Raw genomic sequence first — 25,842 nt, 5'->3', positions numbered from 1 at the left:
AATGCAACGATTACTTCTTGTGGGTATCTGCCATTTTCTTCTAGAATCTATATCACGCACCATAATGGAACTATGCTTCTTCAGACAATTACGTTCGTGGACCTTGAATGTAAATGATATGGAGAAAGCTCAAAGGGAGGTCATTCACATCTTATGCAAAATAGAGTTGATTTTTCCTCCAGCTTTTTTTGACATAATCATACACTTGGTCTTGCATTTGCCAGAAGAGTCTTTATTGGGTGGGGCGGTATTTATGAGATGGATGTATCATTTTGAAAGATACATGAAAAAAATTAAAAAACTACATCAGGAATAAAGCTCATTCTGAAGGGTCCATAGCTGAAGGATATGTGGCAGATGAGGCTTTAACATTTTGTTCCATGTATTTCAAAGGCGTGGAAACCAAATTTAATCGTCCGGATCGAAATGCGGATATAGTTTATGTTCCACGCTACCTTTCTTTATTTCAATCTCAATGTCATCCATTGAGTAAGGGATTTCAAGTGCCTCTAGACGAAAAGACTCGGAATATAGCTGAGTGGTTCATATTGGAGAATTCTTATGAACTTGAAGTCTATATGGAGTAGGTTAATTTAATTATCTTTTTTTTTATGTTGTTTTTAATGTAACTTCTTTGAACTGTAACACTATATTAATCAATAGCGAACACCTTCATGAGATCAAACAGAGGGATCCATTGGGCGATCATAACATTTTGAACAAAAAAGAGTTTCATTCCTGGTTTCACGAGAAGGTAATTTATACCTATGACATTCTTTGTTGTTATATGGAAATATAAGTTTCTTATTATCATATGTTTTTGTATATTTAGATATATGACTTGCACCAGATCGGGTCATTAGAGAATGGGGATGAGTTGCTAGCTTTAGCATCTGGGTCTGACCTTTTGGCGTACTCCTATCAAGCATGTATAGTTAATGCGGTTCAATATATTACACACGATCGAGATCAAAATCGTATTACACAAAATAGTGGAGTGTGTGTTGCTGGGATAGAAGGTTTTAATTATTATGGACAACTTGAAGAGATATTGGAGGTATCTTATACTGGTGTATATTCCGTGGTATTGTTTCGATGTAAATGGTTCAACGTGGACCCGAAAAAAAATTACTGAAAATAATGTCACCAGTAGAAATGTGAGCGGTTAATGGTATAAAGGTGAACCGTACATACTTTCTAGCCAAGCTAAACATGTTTATTATCTCGATGATCTACTTAGAGGTCGAGCTTGGAAAGTTGTTGAAGAAGTGAATCATAAGCAAGTTTGGGATATTCCAGACAGTTCTGATCAGATTGCTGATATTGATGTTGTACATGACACAAACTCATTCAATTTCATATTGACTGTTGAGCTCGGGGAGTTGGTTGTTCAACAATCTAATCAACCATCAACATTCATAGGCATTGTCCCTCGACCTTATTCGACTGCTCAAGATACCGATGATTTTAATAATGATGATGAAGAAGAAGTCAAAGACATAGAAGAAGCCGAAGCCGAGGATGATTTACTTGTTGACCTTAGTGATGATGATAACACCAATCATGTTTCACTAATAGATGTTAATTTGATAAGTGATGATAATGTCTATTGTACTTAGTTTTTGTATCTGTGTAAGAAAAACTTTATATTTAAATAATAATATATCAAAAATGTTTATCGATTTATGGATTTGTTATGTTGTGGATTTGTAATAATAAATGTTAAATAATAATTATGTGGTCATTACAACTATATATTCATAAATAATATATATATATGATATTCATACTAACAAACAAATTTGGTCATATTTAGTTTAAAGATGTCAGCAGATGTAGCTTCATACCATGGCGGAGATGGTGGTGGTCAAGATCCACCAGATCCTACTACGATCCCATCCAGTTGTGAGTCAGGTATTTTAAATTTTATTCTTTATTTATTTTTTATTAGACCTTATTATACAACATACTAAATTATATGATGCACTTATTTGAAATAATACAGTAGCTCTACTAAAGAGAAAAGGTCGTGGGCCTGCCACTGGAAAAAATTTAGACGACAGAAGGCGAGAAGCTGGACATCCACTCCCCATAGTGGTTGACCCTATCACGTACAAGGTGGTGGGAACAGAACATGCTACTTTTGTCCATCTTTTTGGCACCCAAGTCACATCAGCGGTTCCAAGATATTAACAGGATTGGACTAGTGTCCCAAAACGGTATAAGGACAATGTCAATATTAAAGTGAAGGTAAAATTTTTAGAATTCACTTTAATAATAATTGTATTATAATTCCAGCATGATTAACATGTTTTCTCTTGATTGTAGCACATCTATCAAATAGGTGGGCAGCAAAATTATACCACCCTCATTGATAGTATCGATGGTGAGATGACTTAGAGATACCAAGATAGGAAAACTAAGTGACACGCCCACTTCAAAAAGTTCTACAAAGAACCAGATGATTAGGACGAGGGCCTAAAGAATCCACCCAAAGATGTCAACTCCGATGAGTGGATGCAAATTTGTGAGCTTTTAGGAGTCCAGAGTTTATTGCGCGCTTCATGAAGAAGAAAATAAACCAAGACCAAATGAAGTACTCTACAACACAAGGAACGAAATCATTAGCGAACACTCGTCATGAAAAAGTAAATGGAAATATTAACTTAATTAAGTTGTATGACTTTATAAGTTCTCTAACATTCTCATTTTCTTTATTAGTTGAACCCGAACCTAATTGAGGAATGGAAGGAGTATCATTGGACAAAAAAGAACAAGAATTTTGTCAACGAGGATGTAACGACCCAAAATTACTAATAAGGCTTAAGGGCCTTGATTAGTGTGCTGGGAGGGCGTGATTGGAGGTTAAGAGAAGTAATGGTAAAAGAGTATGTATATGGTTACTGGATAAGCAGGCGGGCCCTGTTTGGATGGTAAGGGCTTAGTTGTAATTTTGGCCCGTTAGGGCATAAATGTGAATGTGTGTGATAAATTGTTGAGACCACATTATTATGTGGATAAATAGATAAATATATATATATATATATATATATATGCGTGTACATGTGTGTGCATTTGAAACTATCGGCACGAGGCGATCCCAGGGAGCAGGTAGCGGGAAAAGTCACAACGGGGCTTAATAGTTGACTTTGCATAATTCAGGGGTATTATAGGTATCGGGTAGTTATTTAGACTTTCAGGTTATGAAAATAAATATATGGAGATATATTTGAGGTTAGAAAGTCTAGGCAGGAATATTGGGGAATTTTACCATTTTTCCCTCGGGGACGTTTCCGGTACCCCGAGGCTCGGGATTGACTTAACGGGATAAAGGATAGACTTAGTTAAAACATAAGCTAGTGGAAAATAAGATTAGACTGACTCTTTCTCTCTCTCCCTCCTCTCTCTCAAGGAAACTAGGAAGAACACAAGGAAAGCAGAGGGAATTTGGAGGATTCAAGCTGGGATTTCAGAGGATTTCAGTGGGGATTCAAAAGCTTAGCTCAAGGATTATCCAAGGAACATTTAATCAAAGCCAAGGTGAGAATCAAACTATGTTTTTGAGGTTAGAAACTCTGAGTTTTTCTGAGTAGTAAGATAATTATAATTTTGATGTTTAAGGTTGAATTGAAGCTAGAAACTTGGGAACTAGCTGGGATTCTGCTTAGAGAAGGGGTTCAGCTGAAGAGGTAAACTTTAATTTATGATTTAGAAGCTTAAATTTGAGTTCTGTATGGTTGGTTTTAGTGTTTGATGTTCTTGAGTTTCAAAGATTGAAACATGGATTGCAATGAGTTTTAGGTTAGGTTTCCTGTTGAATTATGATGTTAAAGTGGTCTTAAAAGTGTTGGGAATGATTGATATTGAAATAGGGAGATTTGGGATGATTTTGGGTAAGGTTTGGAGGTTGGAAATGGTGGAAATTTTGGGCTTGAAGGGAAGGGTCGCGACTCTGTTCTAGAGCGCTGCGGCCCTAGGATGAAGATGAACTAGGAGGGCTCAGCCAAGGGTGAGTGCCGCAGTGCCTAAGGCAAGGGCCACGGCGCATGTCTTCTTTCAGGGAGGGCCTTGGTTCTGTTTTGAGGGCAGGGCCGCGGCTAAGCTTTAGGGGCCGCAGCCCTTAGACGCATACTTGGACATTCAAGGTTTTTAAGTACGGGGATCTAGCCTAGGGTGCTCGGGATCAATCTCACCACCGTGCTTGGTGGGATTTAACTTCCCGGAAGCTAGTTTTGTACACGAAAGCATATATTTGAATATTAATGGAATCCATTATCTTGGTTGTGACTAGGTGATAAGCTAGGGCTCGGGAAGTGGATTGTGCTCGGGTGTCGTCCTTTCTAATTAAAGCACTTGGAATCAAGGTAAGAAAACTGCACCTGTGTAGGTGGATAGGTTGGGACTATGTGCTCCCTATATCTGAGTGTATTGTTATGTGATTGTAATAAACCATGTGAACATGTTGGGACTAAGAGTTCCCTATAATTGTATAAATGTCATGAGGTGGTATTATGCCACGGGGACATGTGATAAACGACCTAGGGGTGCCGAAATCAATACTTGCGCACAGGGCGCGGCTCAGACACTGGTATTCGAGGACAGCTTATTAATCACCGAGCTCGGTTAAGCTGGCTGGAGTCAATGGGTATGTCACTGGGCTTGGCCTGAGTGATCCAAAGGCAGTGAATTAAATAGAGGGTACGGTTTGCAGGCATTAACCCTAGTTACTGCTTGATATATGTCTATTGTGGATTATTGCCTATAATTTGATGAGTATTTGGAGCTGAATTATTGGTTATTGACCAGTGTGCTGCCTTGAATGTATTTTGTGGCTTGATGGAACTGATTAATACTTTGTGATTATTGGATAATGCTCTACGAACTGTTTAGCTGCTAATATCGTTATGTTATGATATTATGTTTTCTTGCTGGGCTTCGGCTCACGGGTGCTACATGGTGCAGGTAAGACAAGTTGACCATGGGTTGGAGAGCTTTGGGGGCGAGGTGTACATTGTCAGCTGCTCGGCCACCACGGTCGAGGAATTGTACAGGAACGGGGACCTAAAACGTATATTTTGCCATTAGAGTGGCTTGGTTATTTATTTGTAATTAAGAATTTTGTATTTACGTTATTTAAACCCTTATTTGGGATCCCATGTATTAAGCATCTGTTTTTAATAAAGTTTAATCATTTATAACCAAAATTATTTTTAACCTAATCTGATTGTGTCATTAGAAACACATTTTGAATTAAATGACTTGATTAGCAAGTCTTGCACTATTCTAAACACACAGTGTAACGGTCTTGGTTATCCAGGGCGTTACAACTTGGTATCAGAGCGTCCTAGGTTTAAGGGTTCCTGGAGATAGGCTGGACATGTACACTTGCCGCTAAAGACAAGCTCGACTCAGGGTTCTATAATTGAATATATGAGATGGTATGCTTAAGTTTTTGATCGAAGTATGAATGTATTATGTTGTATGACCATAGGGAGCAGGAGAACTGATAGGGCCTGGCCCTTGACTATTATTGTATGATGAGATGGAGGCGTGATGATCAGCATTGCTGTTGCATGTGAATGATTATTTGAACAATGGTTTGTATATTGATTGCTTGTGGGTGATTGCCCAAGCTGAATTTATATGTTATGCTTGTCTATTGATTTATAGGAAGCATGAGAAGGTGTGAGTAAATGTGGCCGCAATAAATTTGGTAGCTAAGTGCATAGAAATGTGAATTAATATCTATTATGTTCTATGTGTGTATGAATATTGTGATTACTTAGACCTGGATGTGGTTTGGTTCGGAGTGTGAACCTCAGGGTTAAGAAGTTTATTCAGCAGTGGCGGATGAACTCAGATTGTTTGCATTCAGGATGGTTTAGTAGACCTGGCATCGTAATACAGGAGGGTTGCAGATGATGACTGGGGTTGGAAACCTCCATCTACCCTGAAGGTCGCAGAGATGTTTGTTAGCGTATGAGTAATGGTGTTGGTTCAGTATAAGGATACAGACGGATAAAGGATATTAAATGGAAGGCCTAAAAGGCGTTATCCTCTGGTTTGAAGAGGAAGGTTCAGGTTTGCTTAAGAATTATTAGTGGATGGGCAAAGCTAATTCCATTTTTGGTTATATAAAGGTGAAAGGTCATAACTAAGGGATTGCGCTAAGTACTTGTGGCAGGAGGATGCTAGGAAATGGTATTCAGATTGAGATATTGGCATGATGGGTTAGAAAGAACTCAAGTGGGGATTTGATAAAAGAAGTTATAAGGATACAGTCTGAGCTGCGGAGATTAATAAATCTATGAGCTTGATTTGAAATGATAAGACAACGATAACACGTGTTAAATGAGTGTTAGGAGTTGGATACTTCATTTTAGAAATTTATACAAGCGATGGTAGTTGGGAATAATGACCCGTGTAAAGGTTAAATTCTGGAAGGGTCCAGGGTGATAGGGCCGCTCCAATGTATTAGATCTTCAGTTGCATCTGAGTAGCAGAGAGGGCCATGTTATTTCAGATATGTGGAATGAGGTATAGAGCATGAATGCTGCAGAGCAAGGGATGCAGAAGATTGTACTCCTATTGGTAGAATTCAGTAAGGACAGATTCTCAATTATTGAGGTAGGAGGACCCCAGATGGTGCTTGGGCACCTAGTTTGTGATAGGAAAGGGGTCTGGCTGAAAAGATAGTTGTTAAGATGGTGGCGGGAACCAGGGAGGTTATTTGGTATGCACCTGAGGTAGAGGACGCCACCTGAGAGGATGTCAGGTGAGGGCATGACCTCTACACGAAATAATTTAATATGTTAGGATGGATTTTCCATGGTGAGGGAAACAGAAGACTGGAATGTCTGGTTACATCTGAAGCCCAAGGCTAGCTTCTCGAAATCAATTAGTTGGTTAGATAGTTTGTGATTTTGGTTACATAACAAGTTGGAAGAGTTCAGTGTTGAGTATCTTTCAAGAAAGATTAAGACATAGAGAGAGTATGCCTCAAGGGTACTACACGAGAGGCTAAAGAAAGTAGTATTTACTGAGGAGGAATTAGAAACTTCTGGCGGAGGATTTGGGTTACAAGTAATCAAGAGATTTGCAGTGAGAACAATAGAACTTGTTGTATGGAAGCTTCAACATGAGTCAGAGTGAGAGAGTTAATCTGTTAAGAGATAACCATGGATTGTAGGGGATATCATTGGAAGAAAAAATACATTAATTTGACTAAATGGAAACTAAGCCGACCAGTAGGCATTCAGATGGGTACAAAGAAGGAATGGGTACACTTCAGGACTGGACTACGAATGAGTTTGATATTGGAAACGTTATGGAAGATGGTAATAACTTGATAGGAAGACTTACTTAAGCAATCGAAGAAGTTTGATTTTGAATTAGATGGAGCATTGTATTGCGGGAATTGTTAGTATCATCGGTTAAGAATGAAAATTTTTAATGTTGGGTACAAGACGGGACAATGTCTCCAGGAATTGATCTATGATCTGGTTATTACCAGCTGGTGGTCAAGGAGAGAGACATTTAAGGAATTACTACTTATACTAAGTAGGATGTGAGGAAATTGGTAAAAAGGGTTCTAAACTGGTTCAACCTTCAGCAACACAGGTAAGTTCTTCAAGTAGAGAATACAAGAATGGTGTGGACAAGCCCCCTTCAAGGTCACGAGCGATATATTGGACTACTTCCAGACAGAAGTGGAAAGAAAACGACTGTTATGCTGGTGGTGTTAGTACTAAGCAAGCAGGGTTACAGGTAAGGTTCCAGGAAGTATTAGATTGGTTTCGCCAGGGGTATTCAGAATAGAAGCAACAAGAAAAAGGGACAGGTGTGAGGAGATTTAATTTGAACCCATAAGGAAGCTGTTGGAGAACGTCTGAAGAACAGGAGGTACAACAAGACTGACAAGTGCATCATCTATCACATAAGCATCTTCGCAGATAGCTACATCAAAGGTTGGAGGAGCAGTAAAACTTGAAGTTAAACTGAATAGATAGTGTCAAATCAGAGTGCAGAAGACAGGGTAAGAATTGATTAGCCATTGGTGATACAGGAATACATGTGTTATGGTTGGATGTGAAAGAGTAGCATAAAGAAGCGAACTTCTGATAAGGATATAAAACTGTGAGGGTACACCTTGGGTTAGGGCACACCCAGGCTCAGACTGACGCAAGGATGGATCGAGCCTCGTGGGAGGTAAAAGAATGGGAACATGGTGGATACACACGGAATGTTAAATTGACAGTTTATGCATAGTGTAAGGTACTTGAGTGTTCGGTCATCGGTAAGAAAGATAATCTTAAGACTAAAATTCAATGGAACATAGGAGATGGATGGTTAATGTTAGAAGTTCTCGATTGTATGAGGAGGGGATTTAATTGGAGGTGGATCTCCTACCTGAAAGGTATGTGTCAGTTAAAAGGCCGCCACAGATTACAATGGAATGGGCAAGGTAACGACTGAGATGGGTATAGTATTAGTGTGTGGTGATGAACATATACGTATTCTTTGGATAATGGAATCCGGAGTGATGGTTTTGTGGGAACGGGGAAGAACCCTGTCAAGGTGTTACGTGTTAGGGTACCAGGATTGGATGAGTAATCCGATGAGAATTTGGTGAGTAGGAGGGAATCTTAAATGGATATCGTTTCATTCCCTAAGTTATGTCCTACCAGAACAATTGGATTGGGGACAGAATTCTGTGTACTTAGAAAATGAGAGATAAATTGATAAGGAGGCGGATTATAGAAATGGACCATATTGAATTGTAAATGAGGAGATTAAACAGAGAAGAAGTTGTAACTCAACTGAATGAATTAGCATAATTTGGTTTGTACAAATTGGTAATGAAGTAGAGCATTGGTAATGTTGAGTTGAGACTTTATAGCTTCTAAGCTGTGGAAAGGGACCAGAGAGTGAAGGAAACAGAGTGGGAATCTAGAATTACCAATTGATTGCAGGTAGGATAGCAATCTGAGGGCTTAACAGTTATGTTAAAGGATTAGGTGCTAAGTGTGTGAACACTTGAGACGCTAGGGACAGTGTAATTCCTGAAAAGATATAAGAACTTGCAAATTGATAACTTTGAGGTACAGAGTTCCAGGATGAGAGATTCATATCTCTCCAAGTTATGCAGCAAGGAAGAGTATGATAGTTTGAAAAAAAAGAGTTCTGACTTCCGATTCGACAGGAATTCTAAGGTCGTAATAAGGATTCGGCCGAGGGCCTATAAGCTGGTCTCACCTTGGTAAGGGTGATGACTCATAAGTATTTCTGGCATTGAGAATAAATCAATGAAGTAATTGTTGTGAACTAGCAGACTCGGAAGTTTCAGCAGATCTGATGTGCGAGTAAAAGTGAAAGAGAGTAAAGTTATCAGACAAGATCTTGTGGAACAAGATTGTACTCATGTATGGGTATTAGTGAAAATTAAGAATAAAGGCGTTGGACAATTATAGTCAGAGGTATGAGGTATACATTCTGATGTGCTCAAGTAAATTTTGAGGACGAAATTATTATAAGGAGGGGATAGTTATAACGACCCAAAATTACTAATAAGGCTTAAGGGCCCTGATTAGTGTGCCGGGAGGGCGTGATTGGAGGTTAAGAGAAGTAATGGTAAGAGAGTATGTATATGGTTACTGGATAAGTAGGCGAGCCCTGTTTGGCTGGTAAGGGCTTAGTCGTAATTTTGGCCCGTTAGGGCATAAATGTGAATGTGTGTGATAAATGTTGAGACCACATTATTATGTGGATAGATAGATAAATATATATATGCGTGTACATGTGTGTGCATTTGAAACTATCGACACGAGGCGATCCCAGGGAGCAGGTAGTGGGAAAAGTCACAACGGGGCTTAATAGTTGACTTTGGATAAGTCAGGGGTATTATAGGTATCGGGTAGTTATTTAGACTATCGGGTTATGAAAATAAATATATGGAGATATATTTTAGGTTAGAAAGTCCAGGCGGGAATATTGGGGAATTTTACCATTTTGCCCTCGGGGACGTTTCCGGCACCCCGAGGCTCGGGATTGACTTAACAAGATAAAGGATAGACTTAGTTAAAACAGAAGCTAGTGGAAAAGAAGATTAGACCGATTCTTTTGCTCTCTCCCTCCTCTCTCTCAAGGAAACTAGGAAGAACACAAGGAAAGCAGAGGAAATTTGGAGGATTTAGGCTGGGATTATAGAGGATTTTAGTGGGGATTCAAAAGCTTAGCTCAAGGATTATCCAAGGAACATTTAATCAAAGCCAAGGTGAGAATCAAACTGTGTTTTTGAGGTTAGAAACTCTGAGTTTCTCTGAGTAGTAAGATAATTATAATTTTGATGTTTAAGGTTGAATTGAAGCTAGAAACTTGGGAACTAGCTGGAATTCTGCTTAGAGAAGGGGTTCAGTTGAAGAGGTAAACTTTAATTTATGATTTAGAAGTTCTGTATGGTTGGTTTTAGTGTTTGATGTTCTTGAGTTTCAGAGATTGAAACATGGATTGCAATGAGTTTTAGGTTGGGTTTCCTGTTGAATTATGATGTTAAAGTGGTCTTAAAAGTGTTGGGAATGATTGATATTGAAATAGGGAGCTTTGGGATGATTTTGGGTAAGGTTTGAAGGTTGGAAATGGTGGAAATTCTGGGTTCGAAGGGAAGGGCCGCGGCTATGTTCTAGAGCGCTGTGGCCCTAGGATGAAGATGAGCCAGGAGGGCTCGACCAAGGGTGAGCGCCGCGGCGCCCAAGGCAAGGGCCGCGGCGCGTGTCTTCTTTCAGGGAGGGCCTCGGTTCTGTTTTGAGGGCAGGGCCGCGGCTAGGCTTTAGGGGCCGCAGCCCTTAGACGTATACTTGGACGTTCAAGGTTTTTAAGTACGGGGATCGAGCCTAGGGTGCTCGGGATCAATCTCACCACCGTGCTTGGTGGGATTCGACTTCCTGGAATCTAGTTTTGTACACGAAAACCTATATTTGAATATTAATGGAATCCATTATCTTGGTTGTGACTAGGTGATAAGCTAGGGCTCAGGAAGTGGATCGTGCTCGGGGGTCGTCCTTTCTAATTAAAGCACTTGGAATCAAGGTAAGAAAACTGCACCTGTGTAGGTGGATAGGTTGGGACTATGTGCTCCATATATCTGAGTGTATTGTTATGTGATTGTAATAAACCATGTGAACATGTTGGGACTAAGAGTTCCCTATAATTGTATAAATGTCATGAGGTGGTATTATGCCACGGGGACATGTGATAAATGACCTAGGGGTGCCGAAATCAATACTTGCGCACAGGGCGCAGCTCGGACACTGGTATTCGAGGACAACTTATTAATCACTGAGCTCGGTTAAGCTGGCCGGAGTTAATGGGTATGTCACTGGGCTTGGTCTGAGTGATCCAAAGGCAGTGAATTAAATAGAGGGTACGACCTGCAGGCATTAACCCTAGTTATTGCTTGATATATGTCTATTGTGGATTATTGCCTATGATTTGATGAGTATTTGGAGCTGAATTATTGGTTATTGACCAGTGTGCTGCCTTGAGTGTATTTTGTGGCTTGATGGAACTGATTAATGCTTTGTGATTATTGGATAATGCCCTACGAACTGTTTAGCTGCTAATATCGTTATGTTGTGATATTATGTTTTCTTGCTGGGCTTCGGCTCACGGGTGCTACATAGTGCAGGTAAGACAAGTTGACAATGTGTTGGAGAGCTCTGGGGGTTAGGTGTACATTGTCAGCTGCTCGGCCACCACAGTCGAGGAATTGTACAGGAATGGGGACCTAAAACGTATATTTTGCCATTAGAGTGGCTTGGTTATTTATTTGTAATTAAGAATTTTGTATTTACGTTATTTAAACCCTGATTAGGGATCCCATGTATTAAGCATCTGTTTTTAATAAAGTTTAATCGTTTATAACCAAAATTCTTTTTAACCTAATCTGCTTGTGTCATTAGAAACACATTTTGAATTAAATGACTTGATTAGCAAGTCTTGCACTATTCTAAACACACATTGTAACAGTCTTGGTTATCCAGGGCGTTACAGAGGATGTTGAACGAGATTATGTAAGTTTAACTTTATTATCAATTCAAATAATTATATTTTTCTTTTGTATTATAATTTTTTTTTTAAAAAAAAGGTTAAGTTGAAGTCAAATCTTGAAGCTGAGACTTAGCAGACAGTTGAATATGGTACCGATGATTCTTCCTCAGTCGATCAAATGAAGATACTAAGTCAGGTTCTTAGTGAAAGGCGGGGCCACTAGCGAGGAGTTGGCCGCAAATTAAAGGGAAAAGCGTTAATCCGTCCCTCTCAAAACACTCAGTCTCAGGCACCACCTCAACCGTCGACTGAGGAAATACGTGAATTGGATGACATTGTGAAGGTCATGAATAAACAACTTCAGTACGTGTATCAGCAGCTTCCACCTGAAAAACATCCGACAACAAATGTGGAGATGCAGAATACATATCAGCGGTTTTTCAAGAAATATATAGGCTCGTCTTCTGAAACTCAGACACAACACACGTCTCAAGCGTCAGCTTATTAGCCTTCACTAGGCCACCCCGACACACCAGCACCAACTTTTCCATCTCAACCTTTGGCCCAACCATATATGTATCAATGGTCGATGCCTCCGTACCCTTAGGCTTATCATCCTCATATGAGCCGACCTTCATCCCAACCCCCGCCTCCTCATATGAGTGGGTCATTGTCTCAACCTTCTCCCTATCCGTATCCATACATGTATGGACCTGGAGGATCATCGTTACCTCCACAGTATCCATGAGTGATGCCTCCGCACACACCACAGGCACTGGAAGGCACTGAGGGTTAAGATGTTTTATATATTCTTATATTAAACAATAACTTGTAATTAACAAATTATTGTATGAATATTTAATTTGGATAGTATTGTATTATTGGATTATTTTTGGAATAAATTATTAATTTTATGCATATTTAATTTTAGTATTATTATTTGTATGCATATTTAATTTTGATATTATAAATTAAAAAATATTATTTTATTATTTTTGTAATTATATAAAAGTATTAGGGGCGATTTTTGTCGCCCCTAATAATATAAGTCGTTGCTAATATTAAATTATTAGTGGCGACTTTTTATTATCAGGGGCAAAATATGATATGGGAATCATGATTATTAGGGGCGACATTCAATATATTAAGGGCAAAATTGTCGACGCTAATACTAATTATTAGGGGGGACAGTTTTTTCGCCACTAATAATCAATATTAGCGTCGAAATAATAGCTGCGACACGTTAGCGGCAACTTCGGGTATTATTTGGGGCGACATTCATCGCCCCTAAAGAGCCTTTTTGTTGTAGTGAATTTAAGGGGTAAAATCTCCTTTTTAAACTTTTGCCCTAAGTTGAGTTTTGGGAAAAAAAATCCTTAAACTATCATTCGCGTATTCTGTATCATAAGGATGAGAACTAGGGGAAAGGCTTGCGTCAAAACTTGTTTTAGGTTAAGAGAACTAACCTCCCAAAATTCATTTTTCGTTGAGGTTCGAAATTAATACCTTTTAGTTTTAGGGCAAAATTAGAAAACTTATTTCTCTTAAACTGTGAAACATTTTTGTCTAAAAATTTACATAAGTCCTTATAAAAATCATAACTAATTCCTCTCAAAATTTCATAATTTTTGGGATGAAAAAACTCATTCAAATTTGTAAAGCAATCTGGGCAGTGCCTGCTGCCCATAAGTTTTTCCTAGATTTTAAGGTAAATTTGTAAATTCACTTCTCCTATACTGTAGCCTAGTTCTTTCTAAACTTTTACAGAGATATTTACACATGTCTATATTAGCTTCCTTCAAAATTTCAAAAAATTTGGAATAATAAAGCTCATAAAAAAGTTTAAAGAAATCTGGGCAGTGCTTGCTGCCAAGAAGTCTTGTTTCCAGATTCTAGGGCAAACTTTGAAAAATTACATCTCTTATACCTTAACATATTTTCATCTAAAATTTTACAGTGGCCCTTATAAATGTTTAAAATAACACCCTACCAAATTTCATACCTTTTAGATTAGAAATACTCGTTCAAAAGTCAAAACAATTCGGGTAGTGCATGCTGCCCATAAATTTTTCAGATTTACATCAAAATGCCAAAACGTTGATAACTTGGGTTTAAAAATACCTTTTCACGATTTACCAAAGCCTATTATCAAGTGCTCACAAATAAATATGCAACTACACAAATATTTTTCATAGACAGAGGAAGTAGTGTGCGATCTGACCCGTTGGAAGCCAAACCACGAAATTTTTGCAAGATGCATTTTTACACAACCTAACATCAATAAGTACTTCTAGCATAACCCTAGCCACATGCATGCATGAAAATCATCATACCACACATAAATCTCAACCTTACACGTAAAATAATCTCAAAAACTATTGAAATGTCCTATACAACCAGATCTACAAGAATCACCACAAAACATAATTTTTCCCTTGTTTATTTTACCTCACATTTAAGGGATCCAAGGGCCCTTTGGGAATTTGGTGCTCTAATTTTGCCTTAAATTTTAACATATAGTTTTAAATATCTCCAAGCTTAAATAATTAAATTAAATGTGACAAAAAAAAATTGTCACATATCACATAATTTTGGTAATTTCATCAAATTGACCAAAATGCCCTTGGTGGCCTGAGCAAGAAATTCTCATTCTTAAGCCCAGTTTATTGGAATTCAATCCTCAATTATTTTTTCTTAAACTTATTGGCTTGACTATAAACACTACAAGAAATCTGATCTTTACCTACCAATATATATTGGTAGGTAAAGGGAACCTTTACCCACCAATAATTATTCGTAAGATTTATGAGTAGGTAAATATTGCCAATATTATAATATTTTAGAAGGATGATTATCTACTAATAATATGGGTAAGTAAAGAGTGTTACCCTACACATATACTGGAGGGAATTTTTTTTGCATTTGGCGCCAATGTTTCCCTCTTATTATTTTAATTTTTAATAAAAATGATGCTGAGTTGTGTGATGATGTGTTAAAAATATCCTACATGTCATCTTACTTATTTTTAACATGTCATATTATTTTTAACAAATGGTACAAATCTTAAAAACAAATAAACATTACAAATACAAAAATTAAAATTAAATTAATTCTAACTATGTAAAAACAAAATCATAATAATATATATTTTATCATTTAACCCTTTCAGACAAATAAAAATACTCTGGTCTGGTCTCTCTCCCTCTTAGAAAACCAGTCGAAGAAGAAGCGCCCATCGAGAAGAAGCGCTCATCCTCAGCGAGAGTACCCCGGAGGCCCCAACGCTGACCATCGCCTGAGAAGAAGCGCCCATCCTTAGCAAGAGTACCCCTGAGGCCCCGACGTTGACCATCGCCTGAGAAGAAGCGCCCATCCTCGCCTGAGAGAAGAACCCATACTCGTCGATCGCCACCTGAGAAGAAAAACCCAGATGTGCATGAGCGGGGTGCCTCTTTCGTCCTCCCCTTCAGCCTAGAAATCCTTAGAAGGTTTATGAGAAGAAACGCCCAAAAAAATACTCTGGTCTGGTCTCTCTCCCATACTCGTATCAGATTGCATTTTAAGTTTATTAGAACTATATATATATATGCTCTCCAATGCTCTCTCTCTTTTGTCAAACCCCCTTAGCCACTAGCAATATTAGAACTATGTATATATATATAGTAGTACTAGTACTAGTGCTCTTGAGAAATGTTTGTACTTGATGATTGGAAACTGTGGTGATCATCAAATCGAGATTCTTATTATTATTATTGTTGTTGTTTTTGTTATATATGCTAAACATTATTTAAGGCATTAATTTATTGGTCAATCGTATCATCATTTCTGTGCCTTGTTGAATTTTGATCTTTGTCACGTTTTATAATTCCTACTCTCACCATTTACAATAGGGAGCTGACTACTTAGGTAGTGATGGCATGAATTTTGGCTCAATGAATATTATCAGAGGTTTTTAATCAAGTAAGGTTTATAGGAATCTTATCAATGGAAGTTGTTGAGATTTTTATTTATATATTTTTATTTTAAAGATTTGTGCTTTTTTATTTTTCTTTATTATTTTGTGTATTTTTGTCATTGCCAATGAATATGAGAGTTAGGGACTTTTGAAGATACACCATTTTGAAGACTTTCCCAGCTTCCCTTTTCTTGGTTTGGTGTCTGTTTAATTTGAATGCATCTCTGAAGACTCACTACTCTGTTTCTATGAAGCATGTATGACTCAATAAGCCCAAGCCCAACCAAAATGTCATTGGCCTCTCTTTGACAAGAGCAATTCTCTCTGTCTCTACCATTATTGATTGATCGTACAATGGGAGATCCGCTACTACTCCGTTGATCTGTGAACTTGCTACGGCGATTCGCTCCGTCGATCCGTGGACTTTCTCCGGCAACTTGCTCAATCAACTTGCTTTGGTCAGTTTGTTTTTCCATTAGATTTTCTCTGTCAATTGCTCAATCAATTTCACATTTGCTCTCTTATAGCCTCTTTTTCTAATATTGTGAATATTAAATCTCTATACCTCTCTCTTATAATCTCCATCACTTTCAAATTTGTTTGGATGTAAGTCTTTTAGTGTATAAATAGATAAATGTTAGGGTTTATATTATGAATTTCTTCAAATTAGTGTTTTAGGATTTTCTTATTGGTATTTAAGGACTAGCTTTAGCTTTGAAATAGTTCTGTATGTTCAAATGTAAGGCTGGAATTTATGTATCTTCATAGTATTATATATATACTTAGTCTTGTACATAGTAGTCCGTAGTGAGCTTTACAGTGATCCTCTTTTTATCTTTCAAATTTTTAAATGAAGTTTTTCACATTGTTGGATGCACGCACAAAAATGGTCTCTTATTTATACTGTTGTAACATCATAATGTACTTAGCATAAATGCCCTTGCTGAAGTCATTTACTACAACTTGTTTGTTCTCATTTTTCTTGTATAATGTTTTGTTCAGTGTGTCAATTCTTGTTATTTTTTTGTACCGCAGGTGTGGTTAAATATGAGAAATGAATGTTTGTTCTTCTAGTTATATTAGTTCATGTGTGTTTTATCTGCTTACAACTAGTTAAATATATATATTTGGATTCCTATGCTCTTTATTAATTTTCTTTGGTTTTCAGACTTTCTATGGCCACTGCTGAGGCAGGAAGCATGAAAATGGGCATCATAACTCAGCTATTCATTTGTTTTCTCTGTACATTTGTTTTCTTTTGAAGAGGAAGATTAAGTCCTGATATATAAGTCATCTAGGTATGTTTATTTCTCATCTCTAGGTTTTTTTTATGCCTATTCAATTCAAAAATTATTTCTAAATGATTTTTTCTACTGCTATCCTTATTTATTTATTTATTTTCAGATTCCATTGTTATTCATAATTAATATGGTGTTCTTTCATTTGATCGAAGTCATATCCTTATTCTATTTATAGTCTATCTATTAAATGGTTAAGCTATTCCTTGTCTAGATATAGCAAGTGTGCTTTTCATTCCAGTCAAACTTGAAATTTCAATTTGCCACGGTTACTGACCATGGCCTGTTTTCTTCCATTCTTACTGTCAGGATTACATGGAAGATTATGAGATTAAAGTTCCTTTCCAGTCTCTTGAAGCTCTAGGGTGCCATGTTGATGCAGTTTGCCCCAAAAAGAAGGTTGGTGATACCTGTCCAACTGCTGTGCATGATTTTGAAGGTGATCAAACATACAGTGAAAAGCCAGGCCATGATTTCGTGTTGACTGCTAATTTCGAAGGTTTAGACGCATCAAGTTATGATGCTCTTGTTATCCCCGGAGGACGAGCTCCAGAGTATCTAGCACTAGATAAGGAAGTCATTGCCATAGTGAAGCACTTTATGGAAGCCAATAAGCCTGTTGCATCTATCTGCCATGGCCAACAGATTTTATCTGCTGCTGGGGTCCTACAAGTATACATAATCATCTAACAATGAAATCACTTGTTAACTTGTTAATAGTTATATGTATCTAGTGCCCTGGTGTTATAACTCTTAAAGAATCATAGACTCTGCCCACAATCACAGCATATACTTTCAGAACCATTACATTCTATATGAACTGAAGTCAGAACCATTTGTATTTTTTGTTTATCTATTTGAGGAAGGAGTGATTTCCATATAAATATTCTAAATTGGAAGGAATATAAGTGCAAAAATATTTAGATTATAAAGCATGTTTTGTCATTTTGTAGACTTACTGAGTGAGCCTAAATGGGGACATCTAAAGGATCTGCATGCTGCTATAAAGCTCTGTGAACCTTCTCTGGTTGCTGCTGATTCACCCCAGTATATTAAATTAGGACCAAAGCAGGAGGTTTGTGTGACCCTTTTATTACTGTTTTTTATGCTTAACTTTTAATTATGTGAGCACATGATAACTTATAATGGAATAGAAAAGGAAACCAAATATAAAGAAACAAGAAAAAACACTATCATGTATCCCTACTTCCTTACATGGAATTTAGCACTTACCTTTCCCGATCACTAAGATACAAGTTCCAAGCCAATGTTTTAATTTCTTTCTGAATCTTTTTCATAGTTTTCCTATCAGTTTTAATGGTACATTATGTATAAGTTATTGTTATCATCATTATTATTATTATTATTAATTTTTATGTGAAACAAATTTGTATTAATAATGGATGATATGCTGTGTATTACTGTAGACAGCCTCTGAAAGACTACTTCAATCTAAAACATCCAGTAAGACGTAAAACATAAAAACTCTCACAAAAACTAACTCATTACAACCACAAATACCAATGATCGAGAAGCATTGAGAACGATTATGCCTTAAAATGCTTACAGTTGAAAATCCATACAACCAACCAAGGCTTAACTTTTTCCCAGATAACTCCCGTGTCCTCTTCTCCGTCATTGAAAAATTTATTTCTTTCTAATCATATACTGCCTAATGGTACTCTTTATAGAAGTTCCAAGTACATAAGACATTTTATTGTCACTTGTTATCTTATATTTATATGGTGCATCTAATCTATGATACAGAATTATGGTGCATTCTTGGAGAAAGACGGAGCAGGGTTTAGAGGGCAAGCTAAACTTACTGGATTTCAAAATGGGGATATAAACCTCTCAAAGTCTTTATGGACCTACCAGGTGTGTTCAATTTCAAGGATTCATTTCCTTTGTGTTGGCTGTGAAAGTAAAAGTTGTTGGCTCCCTTTAATATATTTTTGTTTTCTCCCTTTTGCATGATTTTCTAGTTAGTTAAATGGTGTTGCACCTAAATTCACTTTTTATCCAGGTAGATAATGTTATCTAGTAGACATCTCTCAATAAAAGTCGATGTTTTGTTTCAAAAAAGACGAAAAAAAATTGTATTTGAATTTTTTAGGCAAAAATTCTAGACACCCTTTAATAAGTTATCATTATTTGATATATTTAAGGTCGGGATTTTAAAGTGGATTTCGTATTGTTTAACATGGTTCTAGGTTGGGCTCAAGGGAGAATTCTTGAAGATATATGCTGCAGAAGAAACTGAAAAGGCAGGGTGGACTGATTTAACTCCACTGGTGGAGCAACGGCTGAGCAATGCGGACGCCAAGCGGGCGGCGCTAAATGCCCGAACAGGCTATGCTGCAACCAATACGGGTGGTGTGGCACCACCAACGATTACTGCTCGCCACAATCTGGCTGCTAGAGCAATTGTAAGGGTAGCTCAACACCAACAAATCCACCGACCAACGGTGAAACTGTTGTGAGATCCACATACCATTACTACAATCCACAACAGAACAATTGGGACTTAAGGGCTGTTAGTGCTTATTGCTCCACTTGGGATGCCGATAAGGCTTACTCATGGCGTAGCAAATATGGCTGGACTGCCTTCTGTGGACCATCCGGACCTAGGGACCGTGACTCTTGTGGAAAGTGTTTGAGGGTATGATCATACGCTCTATACCGTTTTTCTTCTTTGCTTTTTGGTAACTTTCATTTGATTGATTTGGTATATACTTGAATATATATTTGCAGCTTAGGAATACAAGAACTGAGGCAACCATAACAGCAAGGATTGTGGATCAGTGCAATAATGGGGGCTTAGATTTGGACTTTAACACTATATTTAAGGCATTAGACACTGATGGAATTGGATATCAACAGGGTTCTCTCCAAGTGGGCTACACATTTGTCAATTGTGGGGATTAGTGATGATGATCGATTCAGCAGTACCATTCTCGAAGATATAAATCTCTTGGGATGTAACTAATAACAATATATACCAAAAACATTCTGCTTATATATAAATATATATATAAAGCTGATATATGGCTTAGTTAAGCTTAAAGTCAAGAGACTTAATACAACTTTTGGGAAGTTTGTTCCAAAGGGTATATCCTCAGCACTTGTGAAATGTTCTTCTTGAGAACATAATAAAATTTGTACCATGTTGTATGCTTCTGTTTTTATCCAATATTTACAGGAGGGTTGTCATGGCTCAATTTGTGGTTATATACATATGTGTGTGTTATTAAAAAATTGTTATTATCTTTTACCTACACATAACCATTAAATTTGAACAAAATATAAATTGTGTAACAGACCAATAAAATAATGCTATGTGGACTAATAAAATGACACCACGTAGGATGCCACATATGATGCCACGTAGGATGCCACATATGATACCACGTCATCAGACACGTAAAACTACAAAAACCATGTCATCAAACACATCATTTGATGACTCATCAATTGATTTATAACTTAGTGGGGTCCACTGATTCTTTTACCTACCAGTGTTAATAAGTGTAGGTAAAGACTCTTTCCCCACTAACCTTTACCTACCAATCTCTACCAATTCAATATTGGTAGGTAAACCATATTACCCACCATTAGGCTAGTTTTACCTACACTTACAATTGGTAGGTAAAGACCTCATTTTCTTGTAGTGAAAGTCCCAGGTTCTAGACAAAATTAATATTTTTATGCCATAGTATTTCCTATTTTATTTAATCTGAAATTTTTCTCCCATTAAGGTTTTTTCTTTGGTCCGATACCAATCTTTCTTTGCATAAAGCTGGATCCTTAATTGGATCATCACAACGGCTATAAAAATTCAGGAATCATCACAAATTCATATAATCTCTTTTATCAAATAATATTTCACATAATTCTTCACTGGCTTCAACTGGCTACTAATTGGTGTTCAAAACCCGAGATGTTACAAAGATGATGAACTAAATGCATTTTCTAGGGCTTTAATGGAGCTCTATGTTTATAAATAAGTTTTTTTTAATCTTTATTCTAATGTACATATTAATTGTTTATATTGATTTGTGATTAATGCTTTTCAACGAGTGATCAACTTTGAATTTGAATTTGTAATTTAGGTAGAACTTAGAAGAGAAAATCTAAATTAGACCTAATTAATATAGCTTAGGATTGACATATTATATTGATTTGTGTTAAGATGGTTGGCTCGTGGACATAGGCTCTCCAGATTCAGGCGTGGTGTGTTTGCCACTACCTTGGCTGCTGTGACTTATCATATTTGGAGAATACGCAATGAGGCATTGTGGGAGTCCAAAGTAAGGCATATTGATTGTACAGTTTTGCTTATTAAGCACGATATTATAATGAGAGTGAGTAATTTTCTCACTGATAGAATTAATTCTTTAGATAGAGATTGGTTTGATCACTTACTTGTATATGTTGTTTTTGGAGTTTGTTTGTTCTAGCTCCTTTTGAGGAGTTTGCTGGTTGTAAAGTCATTTTGCTGCAATGAAATTGATTTACTTACCAAAAAAAATTAAGGTTAAATTGAATACTATTGATAGATTTAAATTCTTTATAGGAATATTGGAATTAATCTTTTGGTAAGTTCACTTGTGATTTGAGAAAATCTTGTAAATACTTAGGAACCCTAGACTAGCAATTAGAACATTAAATTAAAGATGATTAAATATCCTTTTGGAAGAACATAGGGGGAAATAATGACGTACATATTTTAATCTCTTAAATTCTTGTTTTGTGTTGGACTTATTTTCTTGAATATTTATTTACTTTTTTTTTCATGAATTATGTAATATTGAGGTAGATTTCAATATACTACTTGTTTCAATACATGCTCTTGGGTAAGGTTACAAAATTAATAACACATATTGGCTTTTCAAGCTGAAGTTCTTGCGCTAGTTGTGAGAAGCCTTTCTGTTTAGTCTTTTTTTTTACTGATATTAAAGCTTTATGTGAAGATTGTGACTTCTTTCCTCAACCAATCAAAAGATTAGAAAAATGGAAGCTCATAGTTTTCTGGTGTTTTCGGTTGCATCTACGTTTTCTCTAGTTGCATCTGCGTGGACATAGTAAGTTGTAACAGACTAACTAATTGTTGTTAGTTAGAGTTAGTTTCTGTTTGTCTCTTTAGTCCTTGTATCTCGACCCTATATATAGTTTTAGGCATGAACAACCTAAGTATATTCAATTTCTGAGAGTTTTGGCTGAGAGCAAGAACTGTGTTGTAATACTCTAGTGAGAGAGTGTTTCAAGAGAAGTTGGATGAGTGTTATTGTAATCTTGAGAGCTTGGAGGGTGTAATCTAGTTTCAGATATAGTGAATTTGACTTAGGCATTGCCGCCTAGCCTTGGATGTAGGATCAACCAAACTGGTTGTATCTGAACCAAGTATTCTTGGTGTTCTTTCTTTTGTGTTTTACTTTTGATTACTTTTGAGTTTGTTTAATTGTCTATTCCTTGTTCTTCTTTGTTGCTATTCTTTGTGCACTGTATTGGCTGTGTTGTGCAGGTCCTAATCAACCCCAACACTTTATTATCTAACCCTGCATTTCTATTTTATGTTGGTCACATTTCTATTTCTATGAATTTATTAAATATATCATTTGGCTAGACACAAAGCTCTTTGTTAGATAAAATCTATCCTTCAGTTTGTAATATTTTTCAATGAGATAATAATACAGTATATTACAATAAAAAAAACGAGAGAGAAAGAGTAGTTAGTATTTATGATTTCTCGGTTAGTAATTCTAATTAGATGAATGAATTAACTAAGAGATTTATTGTAAAGAATGAATTGAAATATCATAAGTTATAATTTTTTGGTTGATTGAATTGGGAAGAGAGTTTAATAAATTGAATTGAAATATTAAGTCATGATTTTGTGGTTAGTGATTCTTATTGGTTTATTTGATTAAATTATAAGGGTCAATTGCAGTTTTAAGTTTTCTAAAATTGGTTAATTCAATTAATTATAGTACTCTACTTGCTTTTTGTTATATTTAATTATTTTTAAGTCTTAACTCTCAATTAAGTTTTCTATACTTCATGATCCATTCTTGAATTAATCAAAATAACTACAGGAAATAATTTCGTACGAAATTACGCGTAATCCATAAATTCAGTAACAACTCTTTGCAGGACCATAATAACTTCTCATTATAATATTAATTGTATCCATAATATACCATTCACTTGTAAAATACACAAGAGTTTCCATACGATCGATGAGTAAAATAGATTAATAAGAAGAAGAAGAAGAAAAAAACAATACAAAACGCAGAGTACAAATAGGAATTAATACATGCAACGGGCAATTGTAAAAATTCCATAGATGAGTCAACTTAGAATATCATAATAACAGTCAAAACTAATCCCAAACAGGCCCTATATCACCATAAAAGTGCTTCTTGAAGGAATCCATATGTTGCACTTGCAAAGACATTGCCACAACCAAGGACCCATCATCCCTGCTACTAGGATCCGAGAGAAGCACTACGTCTCCATCGAAGTCATCACAGCCATGAGTTCCTAAAGTCATACACAGCTCCTCTCCCCATCCAAAATCAAGGCCGTACAAAGGTAGCCTCAACCAGCTCACAACGCTAATGTTAGGGTTCCCATAGAAAGGCTCTTTGTCAAAGGTAGAAATTTGAAGATCTCTAAACTTAGTCAAGTCCTCTTGATTCTTAAGATACTCTATATTTGACCATATATACTCACTTGTTACGCTTTCAACGGTTTCCCTTATTCTGCTCGCTGCAAAACTTAGTGGTTTGGACACCAACTCTCCCGAACTACTCTTGGCCAAAACACTGAACGACGCATTGCCGAAGTAAGAGCTTGGTATCGGCGGTTCTATTCGGCTCCGCACGTCGACAGAAACAGCTAAAGCGGTTTCCTGCTCCTTATTATGTTTCCTGGCCTTGCAGGCGCATCTCCAAACGTGCCCAGCTAACATCTCGTACCGAGTAAAGGGACGAGTAGTCTTGCTATCTCGACCCTCGTTTGCTATCCTCTTCAGTTTTTTCAGCTGTTCTTTCGTGACTCTTAGCATGGCCACAGAGGTTTCCTTTTCACTCTCTTCCTTACTGTCCAATTCCCCGACCAAGATTGGTAAGCTATTGTGTTCTAAATGGTTGAAAATTGGAGATCCGAGTGGGAGATCTCCCGCTCTGAGACACTTCCGATCCAGAAGCGGCGTTGTTTCCAATTTCTCGCCTCTAGCAAGACCAGCCCACTCAGAGAAAAAATGCAATGCACTCGGGCCATCAACAACTGCGTGAGAAATCGTCACGCCGAGGCTAATGCCGCCACATGAGAATCTAGTGAGCTGGATTACTAGAAAAGGCAGTTCATCAATGGGGCGGGTATAATCTACAGCTGGGGTGAGATGATGATAATACTTTGATGAGAAATCACCCAACTCCTCAAGTTGGGAGTCGGACTCGGCTTCAGTGAACTGAACCCCTTCGGCGTTGCAGTTGAGCTCGAGAAGGCCTCCTGGGAGGAACCGCAGCCGGCCAGCGAGTGGGTAGAATGGGACAAGAGCCCTACTCAACGATTCTCTGAGGGTGGCGGAGACCTTATCGGTGGGCCTACTCCATTCATCGGAGGGTCGATAAAAGTAGATAGTTGGTACATGAGTAATGAGACCGGTTTGATCCCATTCCGAAAGAGCTTGGAAACCTTTCCATGTTGGCTCTGCTGGCTTCACCATATAGGAGCCCATAATTCTGATCGCCATCTTCTTTGTTATTACTATTCTCGTCTCTCCCTCTTAGATATTATTATGTTTTGGAATGACGATATAAGAATTGTTTTTATAGGGGAATTGTTATACGTGATGCTATAATTTAATACAGGCCGTCTTGGCCATTATTATTACTTTAACCTTTATATCAAAGGATTAAGTTTGTTCTATTTTTAATGAAAACTACCTAAGACGCTGAATGAGGCAATTGGAATAAAAAAAACGCGATCTTTATAGTAGATTGACATAGACAACAATACATTATGCCAACAACCCCACGTTTTATATTAATTAATAATGGAAAAGAAAATGAATTAATTAAGTTTCAGAAAACAAAGAAAGAAATTATTTATGTGAAGCATGCATGATCATTGATCACCACACCAGCAGCATCAGTATATATATATATATATATGCCTGGTCAAGGTTTCATATTATGGAAGCAGATATATAGATACTAGTATTATGTTTGTGTAATTTATTGTGCTTTTAGATTATTAACCGATTACTTCTACGACACTTGCATTATAATATACTAGGTAAAAATCTTAGTTTCAAAATTATAAACATATTTGATATAAATTTTAAATAAATAAACAATATGATAAAAATAAATAAAATATGTTTAATATAATGTAGGACATAAATGTATTAAAAATTTAGGGCAAAATATTGTGTATAATTTTAATAAACCGGTTCACTTTTTTTCTTCTTCAATATATAATAAAATGAATTGTAGTTCTATAGTATATATAAATATTTATATCAATAATATCTAT

The 25,842-nt window shown here is 36.8% G+C and overlaps 2 protein-coding genes and 1 pseudogene across 2 annotated transcripts; 2 read left to right on the top strand and 1 right to left on the bottom strand.

Annotated features, from left to right (window-relative positions):
• The first annotated feature begins 7,228 nt into the window (after positions 1-7,228).
• LOC133785076 (protein DJ-1 homolog D-like) lies at positions 7,229-18,065 on the top strand. Its single transcript, XM_062224336.1, has 4 exons — positions 7,229-7,337; positions 7,565-7,767; positions 17,608-17,970; positions 18,033-18,065. Exons 1-4 carry the CDS (start codon positions 7,229-7,231, stop codon positions 18,063-18,065), a joined length of 708 nt encoding a protein of 235 aa, XP_062080320.1.
• A 167-nt stretch (positions 18,066-18,232) lies between these two features.
• On the top strand, positions 18,233-20,328 carry LOC133785075 (hevein-like preproprotein; annotated as a pseudogene).
• Positions 20,329-23,628: 3,300 nt separating this feature from the next.
• On the bottom strand, positions 23,629-25,057 carry LOC133784017 (spermidine hydroxycinnamoyl transferase-like). Its single transcript, XM_062223566.1, has one exon. It carries the CDS (start codon positions 25,055-25,057, stop codon positions 23,681-23,683), a length of 1,377 nt encoding a protein of 458 aa, XP_062079550.1. The 3' UTR covers positions 23,629-23,680.
• Between the last annotated feature and the right edge of the window lie 785 nt (positions 25,058-25,842).

Source organism: Humulus lupulus, chromosome 6, assembly GCF_963169125.1.
Source record: "Humulus lupulus chromosome 6, drHumLupu1.1, whole genome shotgun sequence".
Taxonomy (NCBI): Eukaryota; Viridiplantae; Streptophyta; class Magnoliopsida; order Rosales; family Cannabaceae; genus Humulus; species Humulus lupulus.
This window is presented reverse-complemented; position numbering and strand designations above follow the sequence as displayed.

What these genes read in the sequence shown, in the direction of transcription:
- LOC133785076 (XM_062224336.1), top strand. Translation starts at nt 7,229, where the DNA reads ATGGAAACTAAGCCGACCAGTAGGCATTCAGATGGGTACAAAGAAGGA. An exon ending in TGGAAACGTTATGGAAGATG is followed by an intron (nt 7,338 to 7,564) that starts GTAATAACTTGA and finishes TATACTAAGTAG; the next exon opens with GATGTGAGGAAATTGGTAAA. An exon ending in CTAAGCAAGCAGGGTTACAG is followed by an intron (nt 7,768 to 17,607) that starts GTAAGGTTCCAG and finishes TCTTACTGTCAG; the next exon opens with GATTACATGGAAGATTATGA.
- LOC133784017 (XM_062223566.1), bottom strand. Translation starts at nt 25,057, where the DNA reads ATGGCGATCAGAATTATGGGCTCCTATATGGTGAAGCCAGCAGAGCCA.